This window comes from Lagenorhynchus albirostris, chromosome 9, assembly GCF_949774975.1.
Source record: "Lagenorhynchus albirostris chromosome 9, mLagAlb1.1, whole genome shotgun sequence".
NCBI classification, from domain to species: Eukaryota; Metazoa; Chordata; class Mammalia; order Artiodactyla; family Delphinidae; genus Lagenorhynchus; species Lagenorhynchus albirostris.
The window spans coordinates 101,195,365-101,209,171 of NC_083103.1; the positions used below are offsets into that span (position 1 = coordinate 101,195,365).

At 57.3% G+C, this 13,807-nt stretch overlaps 1 protein-coding gene across 1 annotated transcript in view; it reads right to left on the bottom strand.

The window, feature by feature from the left end:
* KIRREL3 (kirre like nephrin family adhesion molecule 3) overlaps window positions 1–13,807 on the bottom strand; it is a 152,346-nt gene that overhangs the window by 24,487 nt on the left and 114,052 nt on the right. Inside the window, exons 6-7 of the mRNA XM_060160902.1 lie at window positions 7,937–8,087; window positions 1,677–1,782 (exon numbers count right to left, since the gene is read on the bottom strand). Of these exons, the coding sequence (XP_060016885.1) occupies window positions 1,677–1,782; window positions 7,937–8,087 (257 nt within the window). The remainder of the gene's footprint in view (window positions 1–1,676; window positions 1,783–7,936; window positions 8,088–13,807) is intronic.

The following is a 13,807-nucleotide window of genomic DNA, read 5'->3' on the forward strand; positions in this document are numbered from 1 at the left end:
GAACCACAGGTGCCCAGAGCCTGGGGAAACCTGCACGTCCTGGCTCATTCACTTTTTAGTTTGGAAGCTAAATATAACTTTGTAGTTATAGAAAAGTCACCAGAATGGCCCAAGTACCTGCCATATTCCCTTCACCTAGATCCACCAGTTGTTAGTATCTTGCCACATTTGCTTTCTGATGACCTCTCCATACGTAGATTTATACCTTATTATTGTCAACGATGTGAGGGTGAATGTGGGTGTGCCTGCCCCGGGGGGTCAGTGGGAGAGAAGGCCTGCCCAGGGAAACTGGCGTTAGAGGTCTTTTCTGGGCAGATGGTGCCGGTGTTTAGTGCTTGCGAGCAGAGAGCAGACAACAGAGAGAAGCCCACCTGTGGATGGAGCCCAGGTCTTGCAGGTACAGGGTGGAAGCTCAGAAAAAAACAGAGACTCTTTGGGCATCTCCTTCTGCACCTTTGTCACTTGTCCCAGTCAAACCAGACCTGCCCCCTGGACCTAAGGGGCTGTAGGACTCCAGGGTGCCTGAAGGTCGTCTGCTCTTTCTCCTGCCTCTGGCCCAGTGACTGGTGAAATCGACAGGACGGATGGGTTTTCCTCCTACTTAAAAATATTCTCAAGGATAAAGACTCTGAGCCTTTCCTGGGTTTCCGGTTCCAGCGCTAATTATCTGCACTGCGGGGGCACCACCTATGTCCAGCCTGAATCTCTGGCTGCCCCTCTGGCCCATTTCCTCGAGTTCTGCCCTCTGGGGCCGCACTGCCTCTCGTCTCCCCTGTCCTCCACTCCCACTGGCAGGCTTGTTTCCTAGTCTGGGACTATCAGCATTCCTGGCACTGGCTCACGCTGGGGCTTCATAGCCCATCTCAACAGTGGAGGCGACACCAGGCTCTTCCATCAGGTGTGGGCTGGGGGAAGGGACGGGGCAGAGTGAGGGCTATGGTGAGTTGCACAGATGCCTCAAGGAGGGGAGTGTCTGAGTCAGACCCCGGAGCACCTCTGAGGCCGCTCTGTGTCTGGAAGTCTTGGGTGGTGATGGTGCCCGGGCAGGAGGGTGCCCAGAGGGGCTGCTCTACGTGTTTACGGAGTCTGCGAGCTAATGTCCTGGAGCGCCGAGTGCCTGCCACACAAGTGCTCCACTGAGAGCTGTTAGGTGACCGAACTGCGGGCCCGCCTTCAAGAAGCTCAGTCCACAGGGAAAGACAGGCGTGCGCGAAGAAGTGACGCTTTTATCAGTGTGGTGAGCAAAGGCTGCACAGGGGCGGAGGGTATGACGGATTCCGGGTACCCGCCGCTCAGGGCTGGCTGCCCCGGAGACCCGACGCCCCCAGGAGAACGGTTTGGTGAGCACAGGACTAGAATCCAGATGCTGACTGATCGTGCTCGTTCTCCTGGCTGTTTCAGCTTTTTTTCCCTGAGCCTCTTTCCCTCCTTTCAGAAATAAGGGGTAAACAAGCTGTTCAAACAGAAGGAGTGAAATCTTCTGCCTCAGAGGAGGGGAGTGTGTGCTCATGAAGGAAAGGAGAAGTCCACCTGGCCAGGGGTGAACGGGTGTGCTGAGGACACCCACAGTGGACCAGGCACCATGCAGGCACCGACCAGGACCACAGGTGATGCCCCTGCGACAAGGAGGGGTGTGCAGGGCGCCACGGTCTGGGCCTCCCCAGCAGGGCTCTTACCTGTACTGGGTGACGGCGGGGTTGGCCTTTGCAGAGCAGTGAAACGTGACCACGTTGTCCTCCAGCACTGGCTGTGGCTCCACCGACAGGTTGACAAGCGGGGGGTCTGCAGAGAGAAGGGGTGTCCTTGCAGACGGGGAGCTGCGTTCACGGTTTGGGGGCTGAATCCCCGGGAGAACATGAGGGTAAAGGCCAGTGATTCCACCACCTGGGACCCTCAGAGCGGCCACTCCCCTGGGGGTCCCCAGAAAGTTGGGGGCCTTGGCAGGGGGCTCCCTCCCTCCCTGGAAGTGCCGGATTTCAGGCCGTCTGGCGGTGGGGTCAGGGCTCCCGCTGTGGCTTCAAGGCCGGTGTTTAAACGAACGGTCAGCCAGGAAGCAGGGCTGCCTGGGCCTCAGAGCATACTGTCCACCTTCCAGCTTTGGGAGAACTAACCACTGCGGAAAGGAGAGGCGGGAAGAGGGGCTGCAGAGGCCAGAGGGGGATGTGGACGCTAAGCCCCTTTAAATACTAACTTTCTGTCTCTGAAGTATCTGTTTCGTGTCTCTTTGTGTAAAGGTTCTGGTGCATCTGTTGCCTTGGAAGTGGCATTCACACCCTTTCATCAGCCTAATCATCTCTGCTGAGTGCTGACTGGTGTCACCCAGCCCTCAGCTCCCCAGGCCGGGCTCGTCTTTCTCACTCAACATGACGAGAAGCCCAGCTCTGAAGTGCGAAATGGTCGGAGGTAGAGGAGACAGAAGTCAGAGAGGGAGAGAGAGACGGGGAGACACAGGGACACACAGATCCGTGCCGAAGGGAGCGGGGGGGACAGGCAGAGAGATGCCTACATAGGAGAGACATGGAGATGAGGGAGGGAGAGAGAGACACACAGAGAGAGGGAGACATACACAGAGAGAGAGAGACACAGAGAGAGGGAGAGAGAGAGAAAGTGCAGAGGCAGACTAAGGAAAAGAGGCAGAAACCCAGAGAAGCAGAGAGCAGAGATGGACAGGTTCAGAGAGAGACTGACATGTACACAGAGACACACAATCAGACAAAAAATTTAGACTTAAGGCAAAAAGACCAAGGGAGACTAAACAGATGGAGACGGAAAATGATAGGGTGCTGGGGAGAAAGACCAAGCAAAATAATGAGAAACCGAGAAAAGAGGGAGAAACAGACGCGGAGTGACCTAGAGATGGGAACAAGAGGAGGAGGGATCGACAGCAGAGATAAGAGGCGGGGAATCAGCCCAGAGAGAGGCCCCAAGGCGGCCTGGCCCTCCTGAGCTCCAGGGAAGCAGCCTCGGGACCTGCTCTAAAAGCTGGGCATCCTCGAGCTCCTGGGCACGCGCCCAGGCCCCAGCACCCCAGGCATCTGCGCTTCAGGGGAGGGGCGATGACAGCCAGTGCCCGCCCTTCTTCCTTGTTGTGTCCTGGAGGTCCGGCTGGAGTTCGGCTCCAGGCTGAGTGAAGAGGGCAGCTTGGTCCCTGTGTCCTAGCCAGGCCCCGGGGCCACGTCTTCTAGCCCGACCTCACCAGTAAGCACGGCAATGTGCTGGAAGGGCATGAGAACTTTCCAGGGGTTCAGCCCATTTTCAGAAAAAGAAGTGAGGAAGTCGGTTTCTCAGAGACCATCGAGAAAATGCTGACCCCTCTGCGTACATGTGGAGGGCACCACCGGGGGAGCGAGACCCCGGCCGCCTGGCCCAGCTCCTGGCTGAGACGGCAGCGTGGTCCCCGAGCCCCTCAGAGAGTCATCTGTGCAGACGCCCAGCCGTGGACGGAGCCTCACCCACCCCGGAGTTGGGATCCTTTGGCCACTCGGCCTCCCTGTGCCCTGCTGGTGCTCAAGCTGCCAGTGCTGGGGCACCGGGCCCAGGGAGATGACCCACAGGGGCTGTGCTGGGGTCTGCAGACAGCTTGTTAAGACACGGGAGAGAACGCTGGTTCCTGAGCAGCAGGTGGAGACTGAGCTGGGGCTGTTCTCCCCACATTATCCCCGGGTTCTGGTTGGGGACCACGAGCTTCTGCTACTGGAACAGCTGGCTTGTCTGCCTTTTTCTGGAGAGTTAATTACCGGGGAAGTACTTCAGTGATCTCAATCTTGGTTTCTAAAGCGTAATTCCAGTGGTCCCAAAGATGTGTGGCCAGGACTCTCCGTGAGAGCTCTCCCCACACCTCCCAGGAGAGCTGCACCCCCAGAACCCTGCAGCCTCTCCCCGGCTTCTGCCCGTCACCCTGGCGCCGGCCCACCCAGCCGAGGACCACCGGCTTCCAGGGCTAGTTCAATGGCCTCTAGAAACCCGCCACAGAACTTGCGGGGTAGTTCCAGGAGGTCTGCCCTCACCTGGATGTGCTTTATAAAGTGATGAGGCTTTGGTGGCAGGGAGATGGGGCGCACACCTGATGGAGGACCCCCTTCGGGCTGCCTGCTCCCCTCCTCCACCACAGAGCTGCCCTTCTCAGTTTATCCTGTGAGCACCCCTCTCCTGCAGTTTCCCTACCTCTCTGCAACATGCTCGGTACCCCAGCGAACAGGCCCTGGGAAGCTTCCACACTTGCCTGTCTCACCTGTGCTCCCACCCGAGGCCCAGAGGTGCCCGTGCTCATCTCTCCACCCCTCTCCTCTGCACGTGCAGGATGTGAATTCTCAGTAGTCTACTGGGCTCCAGAGGTATAAATAGTTTATGTCATATCCAACTATTAAACACGATTTTAATCCCATTTGTGATGTCAGCTGAATAACTTGCAGGGGGCAGCTTTGATGTAGCTGGTGGAACTGAGATCACATTGAACAGATGTCACAGCTGAGAGTCTTTTAGTGTTTCCATCAGCAACCTGCCCGTGTGTGTGTGTGTGTGTGTGTGTGTGTGTGTGTGTGTGTGTGTGTTTTCAGGGGAAGTATTACATCGAGGAGGGGGTGAGAAACTCCGTGATTCAGTGATTGTACAGCACATCCATTTGCAACTTGGCAGCTGTACGCAGAGTCCAGATGTAGCAAGGCTTTGGGGGTGTTAAGCTTTCTCTCCCATTACTCAATCTGGGGGCTTTGTCTTCCGTTGGGTAACATCTAAAGACCAAGGGAAACAAACAACAAATGTGTTTTTGCTGAGTTTGGTTGCTTCTTGGTTGACTGAGAAAATGAGCAGGTTTGGAAAGGCAGCTCTGATCCAGCCCGTGGTGTCCACAGTGAACAGCTGGATGCTTACTGAATGAACAAAGGGATACGCGGGGGCAGGGGGAGAGCAGGAGGGAGGGCGTGGCGAGAGCGTGCTCTCTTGCTCGGCAGGCGCACGCAGACACCTTCAGGAGAGGGGACAAATGGATGCAGACCTCCCCCTGTTGGGGCTGGGGGCATCGGGGAGGGGCAGCTGTGCCCCCGTGCCTGTGCATGGTAACAGCAGCTGACAGGTGCCGGGTGCTGTGCTAGGGTCACCACCCGAATGGTTTAATGTAATCCTCGCAGCCAGCGGGTGAGCCAAGCGCTGCTACCTCCACGCACAGATGAGGAAACCGAGGCACAAGGAGGTGAAATGATCAGGTCGGCATCACTCAGTAAGTGGCAGAGCCAGAATTCAAACCAGGAAGGATGCTATGGGTTTAACCACGACGCTAGACTGCCTTGGACGGGGCTCACCTAGGAAACCGGGCACCTGGGTTCTCAACCTCAGCCCGACCTCATTCCCGATGCCTCCCCCCTCAGGTGGCTGAGTTGTCCCTGGAAAGAAGGCCAGCAAAGTCCAGAGACCTGGCAAGGCCGGCGACCTCCTCCCGTGCAGACTGTCATCTGTGTGCCCTGGTAAATTGATCATCTCATTAGCGTGTGTTTAGAGGAATGTGTTTTAGTAGTTGGTGGGCTGTTGTCATGATGATGACTTTCTTGTTGACAGAAGAGGTTCTGCTGTGTGACGGATAGCGGACTGGAGGAAGCAGGAACACCCCTTGCCCTGGGTCTCTCCTGCCAGGGCCCAGGAGCCGCCCAGGTGGTTCTTTTGTGAGGGTTCCGTGGCTGGCATAGGTCTCCTGCCCAGCTGGGGGCTTGGTGGGCGAAGGGGGGAGGCGCTGCACAGTGGCCACGACTGGCAGCCTGTTATAGGAGGCTTGGATGTCTGTGTCTCCCACCCTCATTCCTCTCAGATTTGGCTTGTATCTTGAGAGAGCTCTGATTCACGGTCAATCTCAGGGCGAAAAGAGAACTCGGATGTCATTCGGTCAGATCAGACAAGGAACTGGCATGTCTGCGGTGAGGTGTCCAGCTTAGGCCCGCATGGCTCGTGGGTGGTGGAGCCTCTCTGGATGTGGACCACTCCATCCTCCAGCATCTCGCTTCCTTTCCGTAGCTGGGCCTGCTGCTTGATGCCACGCCTGCTGCACGGAGGAAGCAGGCGGCTGTGGACAGCCAAGGCCTGGACTGGGGTTGGGGAGGGAGGCATCCCTCTCAGCATGACCCTGAACTTACATGACCCTCAGAGCGAGGGCCTTCCTCCCATCGCCCTGGTCCTAGACCTGGCCAGAGTCCTCTGCCTGGTACAGGTGGGGGTGGGGGGTGTTAACAGCTGGTGAAAATGGCAAATACAAAACCTTCTCCAAGGCCTCAGCTGTTGTGTCTAGGTGTCCGGAGCAAGCCCATGTGAGGGTTTCAACAGTTTCTTCCGCCCTCTGGAACCTAAAGGTCACCTGCCAGGATTCCAGACACTGGGAGAAGTCTGCTCTCTGGCTCCCAAGGCGGGCCCTGGAAGCCCTAGGACATGGCCCCTGCAGACCCCAGATCCCTGGAGAGCCACGTGGAGCACAGAATGCAGACACTTAGATGAGCCAGGGCTGTTGGGAGGTGTTTCTAGGTGGATTTGAATTAAAATGAGTAAAATGGCAAGGAAGAAACAAATGCCAACCTACAGCTCTGGCCTTGTCCTTCAGAGACTCCAACCAAAGCCACCAGCTCATGGTGGCCTCATGCTCTGTGGCAGGGAAGGGGGTTTAACAGAAGAAGAGTCGACTTCCGGGGGCTGACACTTCCAACCTAAGTCAGTCCAGTATGGAGAGCAAAGCTGCTGGGGCCCTGTGTTGAGCTCATCTTTGTTCGCGGAGGCCGACGGGTACCGTAGAGAGATTTTAGACCTTCAGGAGTCTCCTTTAGGGACTTTGGGAATGCAATGCTGGAGGAGATTTAAAGTGTCACTGTTCGTGCTCGTCGTAATAACTGACCCTGGCTGAGGGCTCCCGGTGTGGACGTCTACAAGAAGAGTTCCCAGCGTGGGCTCTGGAGAGCTGGATGCCCACCTCAGAAACCCGTGCGGCCTGGGGGCCCTCGGTTTCCCAGATAGGGACCGCAGTCGTACCCTGGTCCGGGAAGATCCCACATGCCGTGGAGCAACTAAGCCCGTGCGCCACAACTACTGAGCCTGCGCTCTAGAGCCTGCGAGCCACAACTACTGAACCCGCGAGCCACAACTACTGAGCCCACGAGCCACAACTACTGAAGCCCGTGTGCGTAGAGCCCGTGCTCCGCAACAAGAGAAGTCACTGCAATGAGAAGCCCGCACACCACAACGAAGAGTAGCCCCCGCTCGCTGCAACTAGAGAAAGCCGGCGCGCGGCAATGAAGACCCAATGCAGCCAAAAATAAATAAATAAAAAGATTACATGAGATAATACGGGCAAAGTACGAGCTGACTGAGCGATGATTCCTCTTCCTCTTCCTCTTCTCTCCCTGACCGACGCTGCCAGGACAGGGCCTGGTGCCGTGCCTCCACTCTGGAGCCCTGGGTGCCCCTTGTGCTCCCAGCACCTCTGCTCTGGCTTCCTCTCCAAGGGAGGGTGTGAGGCCGCCCGGCTGGGCTGGCACTGCCACGGCTGACCACCCTATTTGTCGGTGTGGAAGTTCTACCTCATACAGGTATGGAAATGGGGCTTCAACTTGTCGCTTGTAAAGGACCCTCATCGGTGATGTTTTCTTTTGTTTGTTTGTTTGTTTTTTGGCCACGCTGCGTGGCAGGCGGAATCTTAGTTTCCTGACCAGGGATCGATCCCGTGCCCCCTGCAGTGGAAGCGCAGAGTCTTAATCACTGGACCGCCAGCAAAGTCCCCAGTGATGTTTTTAAGAAGATTGTCACCCTCATCTCTGACAGGAAGAAGGACAAGATGGTCCTTTGGGTGCCCCTGGGGTTGACTGACCCAGGTCCTGTCTCCAGCCCTCCTGCAGGGGTATGGCTCTGGCCTGGCTACATCCCCCCACCCGTGCTCCGGGCGGGGGGGGGGGGCTGGGTCAGTACTCACGCTGGATGTCGATGGTGACCGAGGTCTCCTTTCCTCCGGGGATGGCTTTGTTGGTGGCTCGGCACACGATGCTCTGGCCGTTCTCCACGTCGCCGGGGGAGATGAAGAGGGTACTCACAATGCTCTCACGCTTGCCGTCGCGAAGCAGGGTCTGCAGGGGGGAGAGAAGGCCCTTGTCACTCGTCATTCAGCTGGGGTGGCCTGGGTGGGTCACGTGCCAGTCTTGGAGAGGAGGAGGGAGCCCTGTGGATGCAGGTGGGTCAGCTCAGCACACCCAGGGGAGCCCGTCTCCATGCAGAGCCAGGAGTTACCGTTGGCTCCCTGGCCCAGACGAGTGCTGGGCTTCGGCTGGAACAAGGAACTGGAAAGTTTTCCAGCATGTGTGAAAATCAGCCTGGACTTGCCCACCCTGACACATAAAAGAAGCCAGGCTGGGCCTGACGGAAACCAGGTTCTATGTAGAAATGAACTTGTAACTATTCTGCCTCTGGTCTGGGGTGTCTCTGGGTCTGCAGGAAGCTCTGAGATGGGGGGCTACATGCAGGTGCTGTGGCCCTTGGGGATGACGCAGGCTGTAGAAGGGGGTGCAGATTGGGGGGTGGGGGTGAGGGCGGGGCTGCGAGGGATGTGGGCAGAATCAACGCACACTGACCGTTTCATTACTTTACCTGTACAAACCCTTTCAACTTTTCAATCGTTTCACTTCCTGACCTCATTAGAGCTCGGACCAAGCCACAGGCGGGACAGATGGCATCGTCTTTCATTTGACAGGTGAGAAAACAGGTGTGATCAAGAGAGGCTACGGAGCTTGATCAAACTCACTTCAAGTTGGTGATAATATAAGTAAGAGGGTCTTGGAGTGAGTTGAATAGTATCCCCCCAATTCATGTTCACCCAGAACCTCAGACTGTGACCTTATTTGGAAATAGGGCCTTCACAACTTGGTTAAGTAACTAGTAATTAGTTAAGGATCTTGAGACAAGATCAACCTGGATGTAGAGTGGGCCCTAAATCGAGTGACTGGTGTCCTTGTAAGAGGAGGAAAAGACACAGGGAGAAACCAGGAAGGGGGCCATGGTGAGAAGGAGGCAGAGATTGGAATGATGATGTCACAAGCCAAGGAAAGCCAGGAGCCCCCGGGAACTGGAAGAGAGGAAGATCCTCCCTCTGGGGCCTTTGGAGGAAGCACAGCCCTGCCCACACCTTGATTTTTTGCCTCTACAAGTGTGAGACAACACATTTTGGTTGTTTGAAGAACCAAGTTGTGGTACGTGGTTACAGTGGCCCTAGAAACTAACACAAGCCTAAAGGTCTCCTGTCTTCCCCGTGACCACGAGGTCATTCCTCACAGCTGCTGTTCCCCATCATTGCCGCTACCCCCTCCCTCCTCTGAACCCCCTTCCAGCTACTTCCCCAGCCGTTTACTGCCCTGCACCCTGAGCTCCCTGGTGGCCCACGAAGGTGGGTGCATACTGGGGAGGTGCAGTGTGCAGGAGGGTCACTTCAGGGGACAAGGTGGGGAGACTGGACTTGCTCAGTACACCCCAGGAAGGAACTTGATCCTGCAGCAGGGGGTGCCGGATGCAGTCTTACTTTGCCATGACTGGAGCCAAGGAATAGATGGACAGACTCTACTCCCTCAAAACCTCCCTGAAAATAACCATGACATCCTCTCTAATCCTCACAGGACCCTGGAAGGAAGGGAGCCTTGTCTCCTAAATAACGGAAGAGAAAACTGAGCTCAAAGTGAGTCAGGAACTTGCTGGGCAGGGCTGGGAGTTGCACTTGAGAATGGTGAGCCCTGAGCCCATGACCCTCCCACTGCAGCTTCCTGAGGACCTGGAAGCCGGGTGGTGTGATCCCCACTTAAAGGTGGGAACAGTTAGATGATTAAGTAGCTTCCGAGTTTAGCAGTGACATGCAGGCGGCTGGACCCTGCCTCTAGGTCCTCAGTTCAGTACCCTCCAACACTAGGAGAACAGGACGGGAGCTTCGGTCCAGAACGGCGCGTCCTGCTGTAGACAAAGCCAGACTCAGATGCCGGAGAGATCTGCAGAGCAGGGCAGTAGTCCCGGCCTGTTTCTCCTCTGCTGTAGAAAGGCTTGGGCACAGGCCTGTTTCTGTCCATATTCTCTCCTGGGACGTGGGGTGATGGTCTCAGCCCTGGGCAGAGGGATCTTGGAGAGGGGCTGGGGGAGGGTGCTACGGTCAGTCCCAGGAGCCGGTGGGGTAAGGGTCTTGAGCTCAGCCTCAGGGCCAGGGCGCTAACCTGGAGGCCGGCCCCCGGGGGTAGGGCTTGGCGCGCGGGCAGTGTAGCCCCGCCCAGCCGGAGCAGGGAGCTGCGGCCGCACCAGCGTAACCTGCTGGCTCCGGCTCTGCTGACCTCCCGCATCTATAAATAACCAAGCGATAATCAACAATTTCCTGGATGAAAAGAAGACCTCGGGGCTGGGGTTGAGGAGGGAGGGAGATCGTATTGTTCTTCCCCCTCTCTTTTTCTTTACTTTTCCGTGGTGCTAACGAGGGGCATTTACATAAATTTTACTCTGCAGGCACCCCTCAGGTTGATCTACTTGAGGGGTGCAGGGCCGGTGGGAGGGGAGCCAGGGGCCGAGCTCCTAATTAGGCCCCTGACTGCTGCCCGCTCCCCGCACCCAGGGCGCTCCTCGCCCAGAATGATGATTAATGACATATTTACTGTGTCCGGGCCTGTGCTTTTCTGGGAAATAAAAATTCTGGTTCAAGTTGTTTGTTCCGCCTAATTAGAGAAGGGGCGATGTGTTCATTAAACCGGGGGAGAGCTCAGCGCCTGCTCCCCACGCTGCTCGGGGGGTGTGAAGGCGAGGCCACAGCGCGTTCCTGGGGAGGGAGCCGAGCACAGGGCGAAGAGGGGGCCTTGGTCTTCTCACCCTGGTTTTCCTCCTTCCCTCGTTCTTTCCTTCCGCATCTCCTCACCTCTCCTTTCTTTCTCTTTTCTTTTCCATCATTCCTCTCTTATAAAGCTCCACTGTTCTCACATGCAAATGAAACCCTGGGACTTTGTGGCCTCCAGGTCCAGGCCAGGTGGACACTCTCTCACTTGCTGATTCTTGTCACTTCCCCGTCCTCCCTGCCCCTTCCCTCCCCTGAACTTGGCTCTGGAGACGCACCTCCAGGCCGCCACCTTCTGCTTGAGAAACCGTCGTAAGCACGCACTCAGCTTCAGGAGGGTAAGTGGGTTATTAGCGGTGAATCACTGTTTCTGGGGTCACCACCTCCAAGGCCTGGGGCAGCGTTCCCTCCAGCTTGGTGGGCACTAGTGTGACCCTGATGGCCTCTCCTGCGGGTGCCGCCTGTGTGTGCAGATGTGGACCAGGAGCGGGGCCTATATACCTCACCTGCACAGGGGTGAACACGCCAGGGCTTGTGAGCGTGTCCACCGGCCTCTGGTCCACTAACTGCTTCCAAAGAGCCTTCCTGACTGTCCCAGTGTCTGTGGGAGGCTTAGAGCTCATCTCTGGCCCCTGCCTGTGCTGTGCTGCTTCCTGTCTGTGCATCCAGCCCCCCGTCCCACCCCTGAGGGCAGGCACGTGGCCTTCAGTTGGCAGCGGTAGTGGGGGAGCTGGGCTGGCCAGGGGCAGACTGCGCCCTGTGTGAGGTTATCCAGTGTGGGCGGCTGCCACCACTCTGCTCTTTCCAAAGCCCCTGGAGCCTCAGCTGGGCAGTGGAGAGCCAGGCTGAGCCCCAAGAGCTGGGAGGCCCCGTGACCACAGTTGAGGGAGGATGGAGGTTTGGAGGGAATGCATTGGGTGGGTGGCCCAAACCTGGTGCTGAATATAGGATGTGCATTGATATGCAAACAGCCTGGAAAGGGCTTGAACCGGCCTGATTGCCTGGCAACAAGGCCTCCTCTCTTCTCCCTCCTCACTCACCTCGCCCACCTGCCATGTCCCTCAAGGTTTTTTAATCGTCTCTTTGCCTCCCCTTCTTATAGCTGCCTGGGGACTTCATCGGTGCCTGTTATGTGGTTTGAATGAGGGCTGTTAGGGAAGGTGGAGGTTTGCACGGTGCCTTTTGCCCCAGACCCTGTGTCTTCAGGGACCAACCCCCAGTTTTGTTCCCTGGGGCCAGGAAGGATGCTCTTCACAAAGAAGGCCAGGATGAGTAGCAGCTGCACACCGAGTAGAGACTCTTGGCCCCTAAGATGGACAGATGAGATGGGGTTACTGGGGTGACTGGAGGGGAGAGATTGCAGAGCTGGGCTCCAGTGAGGGCCCAGCGTGGAACCTAATGAGGCTCATTGGTCCTGGGGGTGGGTGGGTGGCCCCTTGGGCAGGCAGCAGTCTGAAGCTGGAGGAAGCAGTGGGGTAGGGCTGGGGGGTAAGGGGCTTCAAGGTAGAGATATACACGACTGTACATCCTAAGACCAAGCGACCCGCCCCCTGTTGTGCGCATCCAGGTCAAGGCCTCATCCCCCAGTGTGGCAGCTCCTGGGGTAGTAGCAGATGGGGCAGGGATCTGGCTCCCACGGAAGACTTCTCTCTGGCCTCAGGCCAGACTGTCTCCTCTCCTCTTCCACAACCTGTCCTGCGCCTCCTGGTCTGCCTTCCCGATGAATGCCAGGTGGCCTCCATTCTGGTGCCAGGCCCGGAGAAGACGGCCTGAGGCTGGGTGTCCAGGAAGAGAGGACTTGGAGAGAGGCCCCGCCATCCTCTCCCCTGCTTCTGCAGCCAGACACCTGCTGGGAGCTGCGGGCCCTCACCCAAGCACCCGGGCCGCGAGGGCTCTGGCGGCCGTGGGTCCAGGGAGAGGCCCCACAGCCTGTGCTGCTGTATCCTCTTCCCGAGGATTCTCCCAGGGCGAGGGACTTAGCCATCCTCTGCGATGCCATCCTCAGTCCCACCAGCCCATCCTTCCCCTGCTGGCCGCACGGTGGAGGAGCAAAATGAACAGCCCACGAAACCTGGGCTGCTGTGTGACCTCTGGGGAGGGAGAACAGGGTGAGCCATACGGGGCTCTGGGAGGAAGGGCCCAGTAATACCAGCGAACGTTTTACGAAGCCCTGACTCTACGCCAGGCACTTTACCCAGTGCTTTCAACGCATTATTCTTTCTACGTCTCAAAGCAATCCTAACAGGGGTCCGCAGTTATCATCCTCCCGTTTTGCAGATGGGGAAGCTGAGGCGGAGAGCTGAAGTTACCATAATATGCGATGGGGCTCAGGTCTGAACCAAGTTGGTAGGATCGTGGGGCCTGCTCTACTATGACACTGTCACACTCGCCCAGGAAATGTGGATGGCAGGGTGCACCATGGGGACCTTGCGGATCAAGTGAGGGAAGGCAGTGATCCTAACAGCCTTGCTTCCCTCTGCCCGGCACTCTGCTCATTCAAGCCTCGCGACCAGCCTTTGAGCACGTGCCATGGCTCCCATGGTAGAGATGGGGACTCTCAGGCACAGCAAGGTTAGGGAGCTTGCCCGTGGTCACAGAGCTAGAAGGAGGCAGAGCCTGGATTCAGGCTTCCCAGCCCCCTGGGTCCACGGGCTTAACCACCCACCATGTGATAAATACTGAGGCTTCAGCTATGAGGGCTTTCAGGGCCGCCCTGTGGGATTTTTTTCTGTAGACGGTGGACCCTCCTTGACTTTGTGTACTCATGTGTCCTCTCAACCTCTCTCTCTCCCTGTCTCTCTGTCTCTGTCTCTCTCTCAGATGCTCATGTCCCTGGCCCCTTCTCTTGCATAGCCTGTCTGGGGCTGCTCTGCCTTTGGGACTTCAGAAGTTCCTAGGTCAATGGCACGTGCAGTCCTGGGGAAAGAGGGGGCAGCAGAGGGCTGGGCTCTGGCAGCCCCCAGAGCAGATGCCACATGAGTATGGCTGGAGGGTCCAGCC